Here is a 19926-nt window from a genome sequence, read left to right as displayed (position 1 = left end):
ATGGAGGGAAGCTGGAAGGCGGCGCGGTAGGCAGGCGGCGAGGCTTAGACTCCGACAACTAGTCCGTAGTTCGTACGAGCACGCGCGCTCCAGACGGCTCGTACCTCTGTGCGCGCTGTGTGCTCGCCGCTTTTGCGTTGAAGCGATAGGCAGCACGAAGATCCCTTCGCTCGCTGCTGCTGCCGGGCTTGCTCACACCAGTGTTTTGACAGCGAGTGTCCGCGCTCATCGAGTGTGATGTATTCACGTTGGCTTGTGCACGCTCACACCATGCACGCTTGTTAATTCACTTAGTGAACGAATGTTCCCAAGTTTATACAACCGATAAAACAACTATCCTTACTTCGTGTAGCTGTCCACTAATTTGGTGTCGCAATCGACGCTTCGCCTTTCGGGCGATGCTGCAACTACTTTATTCAACCACCGCACTTCAGTTTCAGGTGATTTCAGTTTATTTTTTTATAGGCTCCCATTTCAGAGGGTGTTACATAAGGGGTGGGATTATATTTCGAATAACAAAAAACAAACAGCGAAGATTATTTAACAGTAAAAATGATCAGTTACGCGTTCTTAGAACGTAGATCACGTAGCGATGAAGACGATGTCATAGGGTAGGCCGTTACAGTCTGTAGCTGGCTCTAAAAAATAATCAAGCAGGAAATGTAGTGTACGCGGGCGGACAGGCTACTTGAAATGGATGATTGGGCGATAGCATACGCGTGCTGCGGCTGTAACATACTGTGTTTCATTGAGAGAAGACTGAAAAAAAAAACTTCTGAAAAAGGGCGAAACTAGCATGCGGCAACGATAGGAGAGGTACGGTAGTGCGGATTGCGCTTTCAAAGATGAAGTACTGACGTCGTGTGGATATGAGGAATGAATTAATCGGGCGGCACGATTTTGAAACGGCTTCCGATGCTGTGATTAGATACGCCTGATACGGGCTCCCGATGGCAGCTGCATATTCTTATCTGAATCTGAATCTTGTGCCTCCAACGCGAGCGCCCTATGATGCTGCGAGGCACCAAAAAGCGAGAGTCAAAAATAATTCGCGCATTGTTCTTTTTACGAGCGTAAGCACTCACGGGCGGTAGGGGCACCTTGACTCGCCGACGTCACTCTAGGTTCGGGCGGACGAAGCGCGCTCCGAGGAGAGATGAGGCCGATGGTGGGTAACATGTCGATGGACACCCTCCGTCCCTTGGAGGCCGTGCGCCCTCGCTCCAGCATGGGGCTCACTGGAAGCTGGCTCTCGTCCAGGGGCATCTTGCGACCCCTGAGCACTGTCAGCTCGGCCAGCTGCGATGTCATAATCAACGTAATATACAATCACTCGTGGCAATAATTTAAGCGTGGCTATTGCAGCCAAGAACAGCTCCTAAGGCGTAATGCCGGCCAAATGAGCGTGAATATGTAAGTTAATCAAAAATAAGCGTAAACAGACGGGAATACCGAAACACAAATGCAAGCGAATGCAAGGTACAATACGAAAGGGCGGCAGGGAGGCGGAAACAAAACAGAAGATTTGTAAAACATAGGGTAGCAGCCAAACATTGAAATCTGCACTACTACTTATCTCATCTTCTACTACAATATGTGATATTAATATTAGTAGTAGCAGAAATCATATTACAATATTTATTGCCATGAAAATGCAAAGGAACAACTTGTCGGGTTCGTTACTGGCAGACATCGTACAATAAATTCCAATGCGAGTCAAATATACGAGTGTATAGACAGGTATGGACCGGCAACTCATTGCCTAGAATACGCGCACAAATGCACAAGACGTTTAGAGAAGGAACGTCCTACGTATGACACGTTAAAAACATATTGTGGAGCAATAAAAACACAGCCAGTTCAGCACACGTGTTTGAGCATGGGGCAATTATTACATTTATGGTCAGTTAACAGGAAATTTGTTCAGCCTGAGCCTTTTCTGCTGTTACACCATTTTACGCGATTGAGTTAAAATGGTATGACAACATGCAAAATTTCACATGCGAATCACACAGAGCACCATATACAATGGTTACGCTTTCAGCAATACAATGAAATGTTTGGACGTACAAGTCGTTCAGTCTCAGAAATACCGTACGGTGACTCTGGGGTCCGCCCAGAATTTGACCCCGATTCGTAGTAAGGGCTGCTGAGTGTCTTGGCTTGCGTGTTGCTCGACGATGAAGCAACGCCGGGTGAACTGCTTGAGACGGTCTCCTGCTGATCAGATTTGCTTGTAGCAAGCGCAGCATCGGGAAAGCCTGCGATTTCAGTGATCAGTATAATTATGTTAGTGAGAAACCGGCAGGCAGCCTACTTTTTTAGCGAACCTTGATTATCTAGGCAGTCTTCGTTTGTAAAGGAATGACATTTATAAGGCTACCTTATTCACGCACTCGGGTGTAATGGTGAGGCTGAAATGCGGCATTCAGTCTCTCCGGCTAATAAAAACACAGATTTCAAGAGGCAATCACGTATTCTAACACTCTGGGTTTGCGACGCATATCTGAACGCCATCTTGGACGGTGTGGGACGGTTTTTCGCTAGGTCTGGGGAGTTGGTACTTGAGAGCATGACTGTTATTTTAGCACCTTCTACTGCTTTTACGGAGTGATATACGTAATTTCGCTTTGAACTAATGTCTTCCACCTCAAGCCCCTATTTCTGTTTCCTTTATTTTTTTAAGATAGGTAATGCTGTTTTTTCCTTATTCGAAACTTTATTTACACTCAAATGGCGATTACAAGCTTCTAGCGGCTTCTGCGGTCCTCTACTAGTCATCCACACATTCATATCTCTTATACCCCAGTTTCCCGGCTTTCAACCCTTCAACCAGTTGGCATGAACCCAGAGATTGGCACTGGGCCGATGTCAACTATAACCTCAATCTATAGAACCTCGACTACACAGTACGAAGTCCGTGAGACAAGTTGAAGTATTACTTAGGGTTATCTTCAACTAGGGAACACCACAAACAAACAACGAACGTCAGAACCTACAAAGCGCAAGCGTATTGCATCGCTCTGTCACCGAAGGGGCCCAAGATCCAAATAATATTCTGCTCCATAGATTCGCCGCTTGAGGTGAGGAGTTCTACTAGAATTAAGTGCATGTCAGTAAGGTTGTCATTGTTGTAGCAATCGCGACAAAGGTATGCCGCTAACGACTAAGTTACGCTGTCATAGCTTTACCAATAATTCTCTTGATGAACCGGTTGTGTGAAAAAGCTCACAAGCCGTACGGAAAATCCTCTCTATAAGCTCATTTACTGGGGCGGCCCCATAACATATCACTTACCCGGCTTTTTGGCGACAGCAGGAGCATGCCCACTATCGGTTTTGTCCTTGCTGCTGCCTTCGCGTTCCGAAGCCGGTCGACCACGTTGGTCGCTCGAGGAGGATCTCGCTGGAATGCTTCCACGATCGTTCTTCGACTGGGAAACATATTTAGGCGCACCCCTGGTGTCTTCAGCCATTTCTTAGCTGGTCCGGCTCCTAAACGCCTTAGAGGCCGACGTCAATCAGAGGTCACTGCGTGTAACCTGACTGGAGCCGACGGTGACAGGGTTCTTGATGATGACGGGTTCCTGCTTTCCTGCTTTCAGATCGCCAGGGCCTTTGTCGTATTCCCAGAAGGCGGAGTCCTTTTCTGTGAGCACCCCTAGCAAAGCTCAAGAACGGCGCTTCTTCTTCTTCGTCTCGCTCGTGCTTAGGCGCGGGTGCTCGCGTGAAAGCAGGAGCATGGCGGACGCAAGAGCATAACTTTCAGAAACAAACGTCAGCGGCGCCATCATTTCCTGCGTGATATAACACTTACACAATTTTCTTGCCCAAAGCGCTTACTAAAGGTGTTAGAAAGAAAATCACCGCCCCTTCCAGTCCGTGAACACGGTCGAACAGCGAAGCTGTGTTAGTTACACCGAGTTTTACACCATGCAAGCCATCTTCGCAAGCAGTCTACATTGTAAATCTTCTGTTTCACCATCCTTTCGCCTCATTTTCGCTTTTGCGTGCTTGGCGTAGTGAGCGTGCTTAAGGAGTGTTTTTTCTTTCGCGGTTCTTGTGGGGTTTTTTGTGCTTAAGTTTTTTGTTTGTGTTTTGCCGTGCTTTTTCTTTTTTTGCGTGCAAGTATGCGCCCCTCGCTGTCGCTCGCGGTAGGCAGCTTCATCCTCAGGAGTCCGCACTACTCGTGTCACTTCCCGTGGTTACATTTTTGATGGAATGTGCGGAACCACTAATCCAAAGTCCCGTATATTAGATGCAAGACGCACCACTAGAGATGCGGGCGCTGCAATCGTTTTAACGACCGGTGGAACTGGATTGACGATTGACGTAGCTGCTGGCACTTCTTGCTGGCGCAATAAGTGCGCGCAGCCACGCACTCCTAGCATCGCGTTTCAATTGTTAGGCACTGTTTCTTGGTCGCAAACTGCCAGCATAAAATTTCTTTCTTTCGTGGCAGGGTGGAATCAATCGTCAATAAATTCAATCCCGACCTGGCTCGATCGCCGAAAATGCACCGTGGGACAACCGTATAAGAGTCGCTTGGGTGTTAGCATTCTCACAGTGGGAAAGGGGTAACTCCGACCCCTTTCCCTCTGTTGAGCTCTACTTTACCTGTCCCGCTGGGTCACGTGGCCCTTTTTCGCGAAGTCCGACAATGACGGCACAGGGTCCACATAAACAGCTTCGCTGTAATATAAAAGTCTCTTGTAATAAAAGAATCCGAGCTTGACAGCTGGGATTTCTTTTTCGGATTACGCTACCAGCTAGCACTGGTGATCCGACCTCGGCAGATGACCAAGGCCCACGGCTTCCTGGAACGAGCAAACCGCCGAACAAGGGCGAACTACACCTCGCGTGCTCAATATAGAAAGTTTAATCTCTCTGTCTAAAAGTCCTCGAATATAAATACGGTTTTCTTTTCTATCTCCTAAATGAATACAATATATAATGAAAAACATAAATGAATGCATACAAAGGCAAAATCATGTTATAAACCTTCTTTGCACTAAGAGTGCCAAATTAAACAATTTGCTCCTTCCATGCTGCTGAACTTTTTATTGTAGAGTAAATGATGATGAGGTGAAAATGAGGCGAAAAACAGGAAGAAAAGGTTGGCAGGTGAACCGGACGTACTTCCGGTTTGCTAGTCTACGCAGAGCAAAAGTTATTCGAGGGAGAAAAGAAAGAGAGGAGAAAGAGGGAAGCATTAGCAGGGCGTATAAGTGTGGCTGCCCATCTCATCTACACCTGTCACTGACGCCGGTTAATACCATAAATATTAGTAATGTCCGTGTCGACTTGTAATCCGGCAATGCGTGGGGCCGTCGTCCAAAGATCTTTGCCTCCGAAAATGGATCACGGTCTAGCCGTTCTAACATACCCCGGAGAACGTCACGTTCAACTTTTTTAACTATCACCAAAACAGAAGACGTGTTCGATTGTCTTCCCTGCTGCCCCAGTCACACAAGGGTGTGTGCAAGATTTCAATAGGGGATGAGTAGGCTTTCGTAAACGCTACCCTTAACCAAAGGCGGAGCAGTAACTTTGCATAACGGCGGGAAAAGTGCGATGTGATTTGCAGCTTCAAAGAATGGTCAAGCTTGCGGAGACGTCAACTGGAGAAACTCGGGGTGCTGAACAAGATTTACGTCTTGGTGCGCACAAGAAAACGAAAACCTGTCTCAGAGTACGTTCTTCACAAGGTTAAGGGGACTTTCTGAATTCCTTTATGGCTTGGGCTTGACGGATAGGGTACACATAGGTATCTGCCATAGACTCAAATTTGATGAGCGAAAGAGAAAAGTTCAATGATACGAAATGCAGAGAGGTCGGCCTTAGGCACGTTCCTCTAGCCAGCTACTCTGCGTTGGGGGAAGGGGAAGAGGGAAAGAAAGAGTGAAGAAAAAGGCGCATGATGGGTGACGATGATGAGGGAGGCTGAAAAGCATATAGTAAGTTATTTCGACTACTGAAAGCCTACAGTCAAGATCCGTGCTTTTTTTAAAAAATCAAGTGAGCTACGTCTGAATGGCCTTAAAACTCGATTTAACGTCTGGCCAAGGTCCTAAATTAACGACCTCTGACAGAGGCGGATATAAATTTTTTTAAACAGTACAATCCAGCACACGAATAATGAAATGCATCCTCCATTATTACTGCTCATTCAGCTCGAACGCTCGATGACTTTGACACCTGCGAGCTCCCGTATTTCATTCGTACTGCCAAGGATGCACGCTACTCGAGCCTAGATAGCTAGGTGACATCGGTGGCCGCCACTTGCTTTCCCTGATAGTCTCATTGGTCGTAAGGTTGCAGCTGCTCAACGTGCATTTTTCTGGTAACCCGTTTGCCCCTGGAGCTCATGCAGTAACTTTTTTTGGGCAATAGCGCTTGCTTGTGCGTTTATTGTACCACTTAGCACTGATCGATCGTAGGCGGCCAACAGGTACCTTCTTTGCTGGCGGTGCCGACAAATTGCTTGCACGTTTCGTGTCGATTCCCGCTCTCTGCGTGAAATGGAGAAAGATAATTCCTACTGCCTAAACGTAAAAAGGAAGTCGCCACAAATTCTGCAAGGGCCCAGTGACGCGCAAATATTGACAGAGGTGTGTTTGGTGGCAAAGCCATGTTTTGCAACGATCTTACCGACCGGAAGAGTGCGCCCTCTTTGATGACGAAGTTATGTTCCGCAATATTATTTAACCATAAAACCATGAAGCAACGTCTTCCGCTGCATACCTCGTTTTGATTGGGCGTTCTGAGATGTCACTTATTTATTTCAACTTTCTACGCGATAAAAAAGAAAGAACGTAGGCGACAAGCGCCATTGCGTATTTTTAAGAGAGAGCGTTGGGGTTACGCAAGCATAATGTTAGTTAGGTGACTTGTCAAAAGTTGTAAGTGTGTCGATATCTTGGAAGCTAGCATATGGCCAGAGGTGGTGTTTGACGAGTATTGCCATTGGATAGGCTGTATTTCGCTGTCTCTTGTGCTACCTGGATAGACAACAAAAACAAGAGTGGCCACAGCTTATCAAGTTGTGCTCAAAGATGCGGTGCAGAATTTCCTAGAAATGGCATCCTTCGATGCACGAAGCCCGACTAATAAAAAACTGACAAATAGCCAAACTCAGCTGGTGCTCAGAGAACAAGAGCTCTCTTGAGTGGAGTCGATTTGGGAAGCAGAGAGAGATGGTCGGTGAATACCGGCGCAACTGTCAGAAGCCAGGGCCACAAAGGACGTTACGCTGAGGCAGTATGATATGCAGTATGACATCGTAGCTGGGCCAAATATCCCTTGGCCAAATTTGCAAAGTTTTTTGTTCGTAAGTGCACTTTGCAGTAGTCCAATAGTATGTCTAGCATAAGGACTGACTGACATATTTTCGTACGAGCAATTCTAGCGTGAGAAGATTTTGTCAGTACGGGCCCCATTCTGTCACAACGACAAATTCTCCAGTCTGCTTCGGTGGGCGTTTTGAGCTTAGTCTTCATAGGCGGGGCTTCACATAGTGAGTCTAGAAAGTTTCCTCGTGAACGCACTTACCCTTAAATTCTTCGTGCGCCCGTGCTGTAACGTCACCTAAATTCACATTCTATCATCCTAGCTACTGCCACTAATGTTGTCGCACTACATGTCATTACTGAAACATTCAGCACCAAACAAAACAGTTGCCATTTGTAATTTGTGCTTTCTTTCGTTTTTTTGCTTTTTCTCTGCCTGTTCCTGCACTGATCGATTGATTGAGTGGCTCACCAAATTTTCCGTAACGCATGCTTCTATCTCATTCTTGAATACCACATATATATATATATATATATATATATATATATATATATATATTCAATTATTCTGAGTGCCTAATTACGCAACTTTCTTTGCCTGTCTTTGCTCTTCAATTTGTTTTTCATACATTAATTATTTGCCTAACGTTCTCTCACGTCCATGCATTTCTAGGCCATTGCCATTTGAGTGTTCGTGTCAAATTCAAGGAGCCACAGATCATCATCAGGATCATACGTCATTTGTGAGTTTATCCTAACATCGCGGTATTTTGGAACTGCGTCTTAAAGTTTCATTTAAAAAAGAAATGTCATTTTTATCATCGTCATCGCCGTCGTCGTCATCACCATCATATAGGTACTTCTGTTTGTCCATGTAGGGCAGAACGTTGGCTATGGTCACAAAGGCACTATGCACTCTAACAGGCGTAGCGAAGCCGCCCTCACGCACATGCAAAGCCGTAAACCACTTTCAGGACAAATCTTCGTTGCAACCAAGGTGACTAAATCTAATCGCGTCAGAATTTCAGCGCATTTGTGCCTCTTACACGATTGCCTAAAGCCTTCCACAAAGTATAACCAGTTATGTACCGATTTCTAAACACCCATTATGCCGTCACGGCGTAACAGGCTCACTAGATTCTACAACAATTACGAAAAAGTTACAGATGTATTAGAAATAAAAATAAATCGCTGTGTTTTGCATTCCAAAACCACTTTTGTATTATGAGGCACGTCTTCAGGGGGACTCCGGAATTATTTCGGCCATCTGAGGTTATTTAACTTGCGCGCAGTGGACGCTACAGGGGCGTTATGCGTTTCACCCCCATTGAAATGCGGCCGCCGTGCCCGCGGATTCTAGCCCGCTCACTTATGCTTACACAGAAATATTGAGCGCCTACAACGTAATTCACTGTATTGATGTCACCCAATTGAATTAAGAGTTCATTTGATTGATTTGATTTGAAGGTTTATTTCCGCAACTGGTGTTGCGAGGACAGCCAGGGAAAAAGCTGTATAGACAGCTTGAGAGGTCCTGGCTTCCTCTTACAGTGCAGCATTGACGGCGGCGGAGTACAACAACAGACAAAACGTGAGGAGAAAAACAAAAAAGCAAAAAAAAACACATACGTTCGGTACAGAGAATGAGACATACACTTTCAGTACGCAGTACATTGTACTTGTACAGTACAAAACTACACGAACATTTGGGGCAATTCTTTCAGAGAAATATTAGATAAGTCAATATTCTCGTAGCAGTACAAATGGTTCAGAAGTGTCGGTAAGGTATGCTGCAACATTTGTTTGCCATAGTTTGTGCGGCATTTCTTAACATTCCAAGGCTCTGTTGTGCGGGTATCATACACAGTTCTGCTCTGCTCTAACCCAGCAAGTCTAAGCAAGGAGTCATCATTTTTCATCATGGCGAGTTTATATTTATAGCACAGTCTGTAGTTATACATGGACTTCATCTGTATAATGTTGTGTTGATGGAAAAGGCCAGCAGTGTGGAAGAAATACGGCACTTTACATGCAATGCGTATAATACGTTTTTGTAAGACAGTGAGTTTGTTAATGTTTCCAGCTGTTGTTGTTGCCCACACCATACATCCGTAGTTGGCTATGGAAGAGAACAAAGAGTGGTAAAGTAACAAGTTAACTGATGTAGGAAAATTAAAGCAATTACGGCGCATGATACCAACTGTTCTGGAAAGTTTCTGAACTACGTAATTAATATGATCATTCCACGACATATCTGCTGCAAAGTAAACGCCCAGAGTTTTCACAGACTACGATCTCTTAAATGTATACGAAAGGCTACGATCTCTTAAATGTATGCAACCTATCAGCGTTCATAACTACAGCGAGAAGCAATGTAGAGCTACCGCAAAACAGCAGCTTGCTCGGTGTTAAAAGAAAAAGTATTCCTATTATAAGCTGGGGTAAGCACACTTTACATGAACGATAAGGTCTTCTAGGGAGTTTTTAGGGATATATTTCTTCTACCTCAAACATCTAAAAGAAGCAAAACTGTATTAACTGCGACCTATTGCTGCACTTTTTCTCGGTAATTGATTACATAAAAAAGTAAATATACAACCTTCCCCATGTGTAACAAAAAAAAAATACGTACACTTTCAAGAATTTTCCCACCAGATTCTCCTCTTGTTCACCAGCCCATTGCCACCTGTGTGGCTGGCGGAAAGATTACTTTCTTCTTCCGCAAGTGAAATAGCACCGCACCCGATGAAAACAATCATGAGGTTCACAGCGATTGTCTTCTCTTTACTGAGACAGGGTAACCAATAGTGCGATACGTTCTCTTAGCATGCAGAGTTCGAGTTCTGATACTAAAGTTTATCACATATGATGCCTACTTGCTCTTCCAGTTCGTGGGTGCCTTGGAAATAATAGATTGAATTTTCTCTTGATTGGTATTGAGAACTGCGCACGTGTTTCGGCGGTGCCTTTTGCTTCTTTGCGCGGCTGCGCCACCATTGTCAGTGGAGGCGAACAATTTTATCGCGAATCGCGAAGGCATTGCAGTGCTCGCGTAAATGTCTTTCTGCTGCAGCTCCAACCCCTCGACGATGAACGGGAGCGGTCTTTTTCTGTCGCTTAAAAAATTTTCAGCTCAACTTTGGGCCTCCACCTTTGATTGTACTACCAAGAAAAGTAGCTGGCGTGTTCTTGCCGCATTATTCATGATTGGGCAATTGAAATTAGGGACTCTTCATTCAATACATATTATTCGGAAATATTATTGATAATATTATTACTCAAGCAAAGTACTTGCCAAGGTACTTGATAGGTCCAAGGTGGCGCATGTAAATGGTCGGCCGCGCATCGAGTACAGGACTCAATTATTTGGGTGGCATTTCATATGGTTGGTAATTTGGCGGATTCGTCGCTCCTGAAATTAAGGAAGCCAGCTAGGCTCGTTGGTACGCCAAGCAACTTCAACTTGAAGCTGCCGAAACAGCTGTTCGTTTTCTGTTATGAAATAAAAGTTTCTTTGCCAACCATGTATCAGAAATGGCAGCTGTTCCTGAATGTGGTAGGATCTAACCGAAGCCGTAAGTTCACCCTATGCGCAGCCTATTACCAAATTTTTTTTTATTGAAGTGAATGTTAGGAGAGGTTGGCGCCTTTATGTGGTGGCACCGGCTACTCCTTGTCACTTGGCTGACGAAACAAATTTGCGCAAAAGGGCGAATAGCGACACTAAATATAACACTCAGTAGAACACCGGATCAATAAAAAATATACAGTCCAACAGTATATGAGTCGCAAAGTTCTGTGCATGAGTTCAGTCCACGTACGCATATATGAAGTCCGATGTTTTGAACAGCCAAAAGACACTACACTTATAATACACTCCAAGTACAGGACAGAATTATACGTATTGCGTAAAAGTTGCGATCACCACATAAACCAACTATGCACAACCAACAACGTTTATGTAACTCATTTAGCTTATTCGGATCATCCAATACTTAATATTTTCCCAAAATGTTGGTCTCCTCTACAAACGTTTTCAGAGCAAGAAGCGCTCTTTTTTGAAGGCCCGCAGTTGGCCATGGGCCAAGTATCTTTTTTAAAGTGAATGGTCTTCTGTCTAATATAAACAAATTAGCTTGCAGTACCGTTCTTTGTGTATCGTATTTCGAACACTCGAGAAGAAGATGATGCACATCTTAGTCTGGATGGCCACAAGAACACTGCGGACTAGAGACACGTTTTATTCTGTACAAGAAGTGTCTCGTAAATGCAGTACCAAGACGCAGCCGGTGTACCAAAGTTTCAAATTTTCTCTTGTCTCTTAGAGTTTCCGGCATTGATAAGTTTATACATGGGTCTATTGAGTATAACTCCGCGTTTTTAGTTTGCTGGTCAAACCAGGTAGTTTTGCTGAGACGACAAGAAATCTGTCTCAGGATCAGACGGACTTCACTACGCAATAGGGGAAGATTGGTTGTCTCTGCGTTATTCTGTGCTCGATTCGCAGCTGCGTCCGCTGCAGTATTACCAGGAATATTGCAGTGCCCAGGAATCCACTGAAATGCAATTACGTGATTCATTGCGCTTGCTTTTGTAAGTTCTTTGAGCGTCTCATACAATATCGAAGTGTTCAAGGAATTTTTCTTATTGCTCTGTAGTAATGTGAGAGCGGCTTGCGAATCGCTAAAGATAACCCATTTTTGCGAATGTTTTTCTAAAGTTATGAAACGCAAAGCACACAGGATTGCAAATAGTTCGGCCATGGTGGAAGATGTCTCCCGGGATAATTTAAATGTTTGCTCTAGCGCTAAATGTGGAATGACGAATGCTGAAGTCGAGGAATTTTTATGACACGAACCATCTGTATAAACGTGGATGTACTGGGGATATAATGAGTAAATTTGGTAGAGTGCCAGTTGCTGTGCGGCTACTATGAACATGTCTCTCTCATTACCACATTGTTTCCTTGTTCTTCGGGCCATGTCTCTATTTCGAAGTTCTATATTTGATGGAACCATTTTTTTTAATGAACGACTTCACGTGACACTGCATCTCTTTTAACTATCATACTAGGATATGTTTTGCACGGTTTCCGGATTCTTATGCTATATCGCACTGCGTGTGACCAACAGCACTAGGCGAGATGGCCGAAATAGACATTTGAAAGGGAGCGAATTTTATTTGTAGAGAAACGGGTAGAACTGCCTTAGCTTAGTGCTTCAACCTGCTACTCTGCACTGAGGAAGAGGAAAATGGAAGGAAAGATGCCTGAACAATCATGATAGCAAGAAAAGGTGTGCGATAAAAATTTCGACGTAAACAGAGCACCATATTTCTCTCATAGTCTTCAGCCCAGTACGGTTTTGTAATGAAACTGTATCATGGCCCGTGCTGTTAGCGCAGCACTTCTTTGTTGGCACTAAGGACCCAGAATAATGTCCTCCGAGAACGAATTGGCATTTGTGGTTCCCAGAAAAGAGTCCATAACCTGAAGTTCATGCCAGTATGCTGTGCAGACGTACAATATGGGCACTACTGTCTCTGGTACGGGACAGTAGTCGCAATTTGAGCTGCGCTGTCTTCTTTTGATATGCCCATAGAAACTCACTGGCCTGGAATCGCTCCCAAGCTCTTAGCCAGTTTCACAGAAAGGTACGTACCGCAATCTCACAAAGTTCTTCTTCTGCTAGCGTAATGTACGAGTATGTCACTTATGTTAAATATTTAACTCTGTGATCACTGCTGCGATTTTGCTGTTGTTTTGTATTTGACAATGAGCCGCAGTAGCAGATAACTTCTAATAACCAACCCTACATACAAAGACGTAAACAGCGAAGGTATCCTCTTTTATTACTGTATTCCCCCACTCCCTTCTCCCCTTAAACGCCCAATGACACTGACATGAGGAAGAGCTCTCGTTCCTATTTTATTGCCACAAATACCCGCAAATGGACACGGGTTAGCTGTGTGACGTCGGTGACCACCACTGATTTTGGCCAAATGGATAGTTTTCGTAGGTCCAAGGATACAGCTCCTTAAGGCACGTTCTCCATGCAACACATTTGCCTCTGTGGTTCCTGTAATAGCCTTTTCCGCAGTAGCATCCGCTTTTGCAGTTTCTAAAGCACCTAGGACCGATTGTAGGTTTCCAACAGGTGCCCTCTTCACAGCCAGTGCCGACGCATTCCTTAAACACCTCGTTCCGCCTCCAGCAGTCTGCAAAAAAAAAGTGATGGGAAGGATCACTGTTCCGTAAATATAAATTCACTGTTCTATTTATGCGAGATCACAATGACGCGCATGTATTATCAGAAGCCTGTATCGTTGCGTACCCATGCCATGATCATATTGACAGAATCTATGCATTGTTTGTGTGGCAGATATTTATATAATACTACTTCGACGTCTTCTTGAAGCAGGATGCAGCACCTCCAACTTTACTTCTCGTAATGTCTACGCTTGATTCAGTATTTTCCTTAAATTACACATATGAAAGAACAATAAGAATTGGATAGTGGGCATAAAAATAAAAAAGCTTTCTGCGTACTCTTAGAAGATGTATTCTGTTGTCAGCAGGTTTAACGTAGGAAACCTTTTGAAAGATTATTGTTACTGTTGAAGCTATCTGATTTTATTACACCTGAAATTGCTGTTCCCTTGTTACTTACTATGGGGCAGGCTTTGTTTACTCACTTCTACGCTGTTAAAGTAATTAACGTAATTGCAAGTGGCCAGTTCTTAGAACTGGGGAAGAACGTCCTATAAATAACATGATTTGACGACACTGCCGCTCTTTTTACGGTCGGTTTCGGTTTCAAGGAACCTGCCAAGGGTAACTAATTGTTCCCGTAGCTCCCATACGAGATTCGGTATCGAAAATTTATTCGTTGAGATAGGCAGTGTCCAGAACGGGCTCCAAGGTACTCATTTGCTGAAGCCACCTATTGTTGATAATTCGAAAGTTAATTACCGTAAATTCGCTAATTACGCGCGTAATTACGGAAATTGCTCTGTATCTAGAGGCTACCAATCCGTACACTCGAATGGTAAACATAACGTTACCGTTATTTATATTTTTCTAATTTTAAACATTTGGAGCAGCTAAAGAAAAGCACGCTGCATAGCACCGAACGCACAAAGCACTAGAAGTATACCCGGCAGAACCCTGGTCTTCCTGACGTACACTCTTGTTGGTATACAGTGACGTTGCTGGTCTTCATATATGAAAAAATATCTAGGAGACTGGACACAGCCATAAAATATTTTCTGTAGAAAATTGTGTTTTTTCTTGTAATGGGTTTCGATCATTGAACATCGTACGAGGCTAATAAAAAATTTTACTTACACTTCCCTTGACGTGACGGCCAGACTCTCCTGTAGTTCCAGAGGCTGTTACCACCTCCGTACGCTGCGAGCACGTCTCTTTTTCCTTCCACAGGCAACAAGAAACTGCACACGACCAACGCAGTTGCAACGCAGCTAATAAGTTTCATCTTCATACTAAGAGTGCCTGTAATTCCAACAACATGTGCGAAATTGTAAGCCTTGTCTTTGTGCACAGGTTATGGATACTGGAGTCTCTCGCACTGCCTGCTCGCTCTTGTCAAATTTGCGGCTTCCTTGCGAATACTAGCCTGAAACTATTCTCGCTAAAATACAGCTACCTTGGTACACGTGCTTCAGCAGTACTTTTTGCGGTTTCTTTAAGAACGCGGCGTCATTGTCCCAGCCCTGAATCAGAGTTCGGCGAACAATTATTTCGAAAGCCGTGACATATCAGGTGGCAGCGCATATAAGAAAGAAACTCGCCATTTGCGAATTCTAGACTGCAAGCGTTAAGCTCTTGTTCACTGTGTTCCCGATGATGCTATAGCCAGTTCAGGTACTGATTTGCTGTTTGACGACGCAACGCAAAAAGAACTTGTAGCCTCTTGCTCTTTCTGGTGGTTGCATTGTTCAGTAGAAGCGCAAACGTCGGTACGTTGCAAAATCGGCAAGCCTCTGTAGCTGCCTTCCATAGTGTTAACAATATATGTGTGACACGATTACAGGATTGACGCCAGAAGGCAGACTTCCACAAGTTGGAACGGCACTGGAACCGAAAGAGCAACTTTTTTACCGTAAGCTTCATTCATTATAAGCCCTGGCACATTCACGTACAGCGCCGTGCTATTTCTGCTAGAAATCGCTACCGTTTTCCTTTGCATGGTCCGTATACCACCCTGAACGAATTTGCCACATGTCTTCAGACAAAGTTTTTTTTTTTTTTTTGCAATTCGTGCATCTGGCGTCGCATCGCTGGATTGTGTACGATGCCCGTCATGTGTCATTCGTCAGTACTACATGACTCCGCTCAAACTGTTGTATTGAAACCGGCACTCATCTTTTATAACCTTTATATCTACCAATAATTTTTTTTTTCTATTATTGAAGATCGTGGCACATTAACTACTCCAGATCACTCCATTGGCTGCCGCAAGAATCAATGGGCCCTGTGTGCCGACTACCGAAGGTACATGAGGAGACATGCTTTACTGTGTTACTTGCTTGCTTACTCGCTAATCTTGATCGCCTTGTCGCTTGCATAATTACTCACGCATTGGTTTCAAGCAACTTCATCTGGTGACCAGACTGCAGTCAGTCCCAGGCAACACCGTCAACTTATGACAACAAAGTATATAGCAGGTAATAAAACGAGCTGATATTCATGCCGCACCAGCACGCATATTCTGCAGATTGACGTGTCTTTCTTGTGGATAAGCGCATCAACAGCCGAGCTTGAGCACCAAATGCAACTAAACATGACAAGCTCATTACTCTATAAACATGGTTCAAGAGGCATCGCCTTCGTAATACTGACATTTTTTTTTAGAATAACGAGACGCTGGTATGTACGTGATGCATGGAAAGAGTGGAAACTTTCCTTCAAATGCTGTTCACACATCAGGACTAACAGTCTTACGACGTATGGCTTTGGGCACCCAGTAATACTCATACGTGTCCAGAAACTCATTTTGAAGGAGTAGCGTTCAAACGGATAAAGATACTCGCTGCTTCAAGTGCGAATTTAAGAGGCTATGTTGAATTATTAAGCCATTGTCTTGCTATAAAGGTTACCATAGTGCTGTCATACCATCATATGGGAAAGAGGCGGACGAGGAATAGATCTAGTGACCTCGTTCTTTGACGCATAACGCTCAGTAGCAACTGAGCCAACGTGAAAAGTAAGCATTACAACTTATGTTAGCACAGTGGTACGCTAGCGTATACTTTAACGTTTGGCCATATTATGCAACCGTACCATATCAGACCGTGCAACCAGCTAGAAAGAATCAAGGGATCCAAATCTTAAGGTTAACAGAGACGGCATGCAATGTGATCAGGCACCATTCGCGGAATTTCTGCGATTGAAAACAAAGACATCTACGACAAAAACCTTTTTCAATATTGCTACAGTGTGCTCAGCGAAATTCGGGTGACAAGGCAATTTTTCTTGCATATTGAGTGGTAATAGATGCGCCAAGCATTTCACTGAACTGTACCCACACCTGCTTTGAGCAGTCATAGGTGGCCTGCAGAATATTATTAACAAGGAAATGATTGAAACCTCGCAAGACACATGGTCTCCGTTTTTTAGCAGTACACGTTTTAATCTTGCCCGCATCCGCAAAACAGACGGCGACAGCGGACTCTCAGCACAAGTTTTTTCTCCTTTATCTGTCTTGTTATGAGCCCATATTCAGCTTACAATAAGTTGAGCCTATTGCGAACAGGCGGATAAAGACCATCTCCCACGCTGAATCTAATGCTTATACCAGCTACTAACACACCTGGCACTGCAATTTGACAGGTGCGAAGGAATTGCGGGGTTCACAATATACTGGTTTTATCATAATATTATTAGAGGCGAATTCCACCCAACTGGGAGGTATCCAGTATCTACGCGAAAATGTGGGCCAACTTGAGGCAGTGAAGTCTGACAGGACATCTGAAAACGCTAGCTCTCAGAAGGCTCGTGTCGCGCGTACCAAACGTTTCAAAGAGCGACGTTTGTACCAGAGGAGCATGCCTTCTAGGCAAATCAACGGGCCCTACCTGAAGGCAATGCAGTCTGACACAGCGTCTCAAAGCGCTAGCCGCCAGGAGGAATGATTCCAGGAAACTGGCCTGTGACCCGCCTACCAGACGTTTCCAAGAGCGACTCCAGCATCAGGGGAACATGTGTGCAATCATATCCTAATGATTGGGGAATTGGTCTGTGGCGCTTGAATACAGATATGATCCCACAATTAGTCACACTTTTCTTTATAGCATTATAGGCGTAATTCACTCACTTTAGAGGGATCTAACTGAGCACTTGAGTTGTGGTGAGCGTACGCGAGCTCTGCACATTGTGCAAGAAGTCGCAAGCTTCTAAAAGATATGGCGCGTGAAAACGTCAGGTTGATAAGTTATTGTATACGAGGATTGCTTGTAGAGAATAAGTTAAGCTGTTAAAGTTGCCTTTTTTATTGCAGTAGCATGTTCCCTCTTACTTAGTTTCTGCTGTACCGTCGTTATTGTCCCTTTGTCTTTGGGTAGAAGAATACGTGCTTTGGACAGGCTGTGCAACATATCAAGCGCAAAGAGACGAACAGCCATAGAACGAAGACAGCAGGCAAACCCCACCTGTTGCAACATGAGCACCAGTACCGAGAGGAAACGCGAGGGGCACTACCAGCTGTTTTATTTGGCTTCGAATACACAGGAAGGCATATCTAAAACTGTCACATCTCGAAATGTTAAAAATGTAATGAAAATGGCTTTCGATTTCATGTCCTTACATTCCTGTTTCCTTATCTTACGCGTACCTTAAAATTCTGCAATTGATACTGGTGCCCTTCACCGTAGCAGAGAAGTAGCCGAACGAATAGAAAGGGATTTGATCCTGCAATGGTCAGACTGAAAACGGGAAGTTAATTATGGATAGCAAGTGTGCTGGACATCACAACTAGAGAAAAGGGTGTAGGAAAAGCGAGGTGACTGGTAAGTGCAGGCACGCCACCGATTTATTGTTAGCGTAACTGCTAACTTGCATCGTGCCACGGGAGGCGAATACCTGCGTACTTGTGATCTTGTTGGCAACTTCCGCCACAATCCTCATCACATGCTCAGATTTCGTAACCTTTGTACAGAGTGCATCCTGGTGCAGGAGTCAGTGGTACTTTTTAAATTGCATGCTGTGGCATACCTCAAACAATGCAACTGCTCTGTTTCTCTTATCCAATAACAGTCGGGTCTCATCTGCGCAGACACCTGTGGGATTGTGACATTGCAAGTTGAGTTTCTGAACGACGTTTTTCACCTCCTGGCTTATCTATTTTCCCTTTGTTCGTTCGTGTACTGAACAGAGCCCCGGAAGTTCCTGGGTAACATGGAACTTCTCATGCACACCTCATGCACACCTCGAAGCAACTCAGCTGTGTCCTTGATGGCTGTGCACTCGTCCAAAACCAGGGAGTAGTACGTGGACTTGCTGCAGCGTGCCCAGTGCTGTTTTTTAGGTCGTCCACAATATCATGCACACGTTACCGGACCATCGTTCTTGACTAGCTCAGATCTTGAAACGTCAACTTCTTGTCCCACCACATCTCATCGCGGGCCATCAAATGCGCTCATTTATGGTACCGCCATTAGTGAACGGGAGACCTGAACGCTCAATAAGCTGAAATATTTGAAACGAAGGCTTCGCGTAGCTGCCGCAGTGCGTTCTTCACTTCAGTAAAAAAGCCTTCCTCCGAAAGCACTTTTCACTTTGTACCCGAGGCCTTGGTCTTCCTCTCAGCATCGGAAAGAGCGCTGAATTCTCGAGAGTGCTTCTACCGGCATTTAACGTTGTACTCCTTCGGTAGAGAAAGAGATTCTGCATATACGAGACAGATAGACATTGACGCATTTTTCAGCGACAAGTGAAGTGTTCGTTGAATTTTCAGGTTTCATGATAAATTTTCTGTTATTTCGAAAAGCACGAGTCTTTCAGAAGTGCGATCCGAAACGACATGGGCGGTAAGATAGGGCACACTGCCTGTCGGATAATAATCGAGTCCTAACCATGTCAAAGCAGGGACCTAAACCAAAACTGAACGTTTACCTCCACTATAAATAGGTGTCTGGCTATAAGTTTGTTTTAGCTCTGAACTGTTTCGGAGCCGCCACATGCTAATCTCAAGTTAGTACGGGTGTTATAAAGGTCACAGTTGTGCAGTCCTGCCTTAGAGGCTAAATATGACGTCACAGTCAAAACAATGTCAACTGGGGCTTTATTTTGATGGGAAAACGATTCAGCCGCGATCATGATTTTTCAGCGTTTATTCGCACGTTCTCACAGAATTGCCTTAATACCTCCGAGTTAAATAGCTTATTAACAGTCTATCCAGGAAGAACAAATTCCGGCTGCCCAATTTCGACAACGACGAAGAATTAAAGAAAGGAAAAACATACCGTGGCTTTTACACGCCTTCACACCTTTTTTGGGGTGTGTGTGCATCTCGGTCTAAACTTTCTTGCCGACGCGGTCACACCCAACAGGCCAGTTGTCGTCGCACGTAGAAAACTTCAGTTCCTAGCAGGAAATGAAACAAGTTTTCTTTTCTACTTTT

At 44.4% G+C, this 19926-nt stretch overlaps 1 protein-coding gene across 1 annotated transcript; it reads right to left on the bottom strand.

Annotated features, from left to right (window-relative positions):
• Window positions 1-1006: 1006 nt before the first annotated feature.
• LOC126526038 (uncharacterized) lies at window positions 1007-3560 on the bottom strand. Its single transcript, XM_050174038.1, has 4 exons — window positions 3298-3560; window positions 2071-2261; window positions 1086-1299; window positions 1007-1014 (listed from the first exon to the last, which is right to left on the bottom strand). Exons 1-4 carry the CDS (start codon window positions 3473-3475, stop codon window positions 1007-1009), a joined length of 591 nt encoding a protein of 196 aa, XP_050029995.1. The 5' UTR covers window positions 3476-3560.
• Between the last annotated feature and the right edge of the window lie 16366 nt (window positions 3561-19926).

The sequence above is a fragment of the Dermacentor andersoni genome, chromosome 8 (assembly GCF_023375885.2).
Source record: "Dermacentor andersoni chromosome 8, qqDerAnde1_hic_scaffold, whole genome shotgun sequence".
Classification (NCBI taxonomy): domain Eukaryota; kingdom Metazoa; phylum Arthropoda; class Arachnida; order Ixodida; family Ixodidae; genus Dermacentor; species Dermacentor andersoni.
This window is presented reverse-complemented; position numbering and strand designations above follow the sequence as displayed.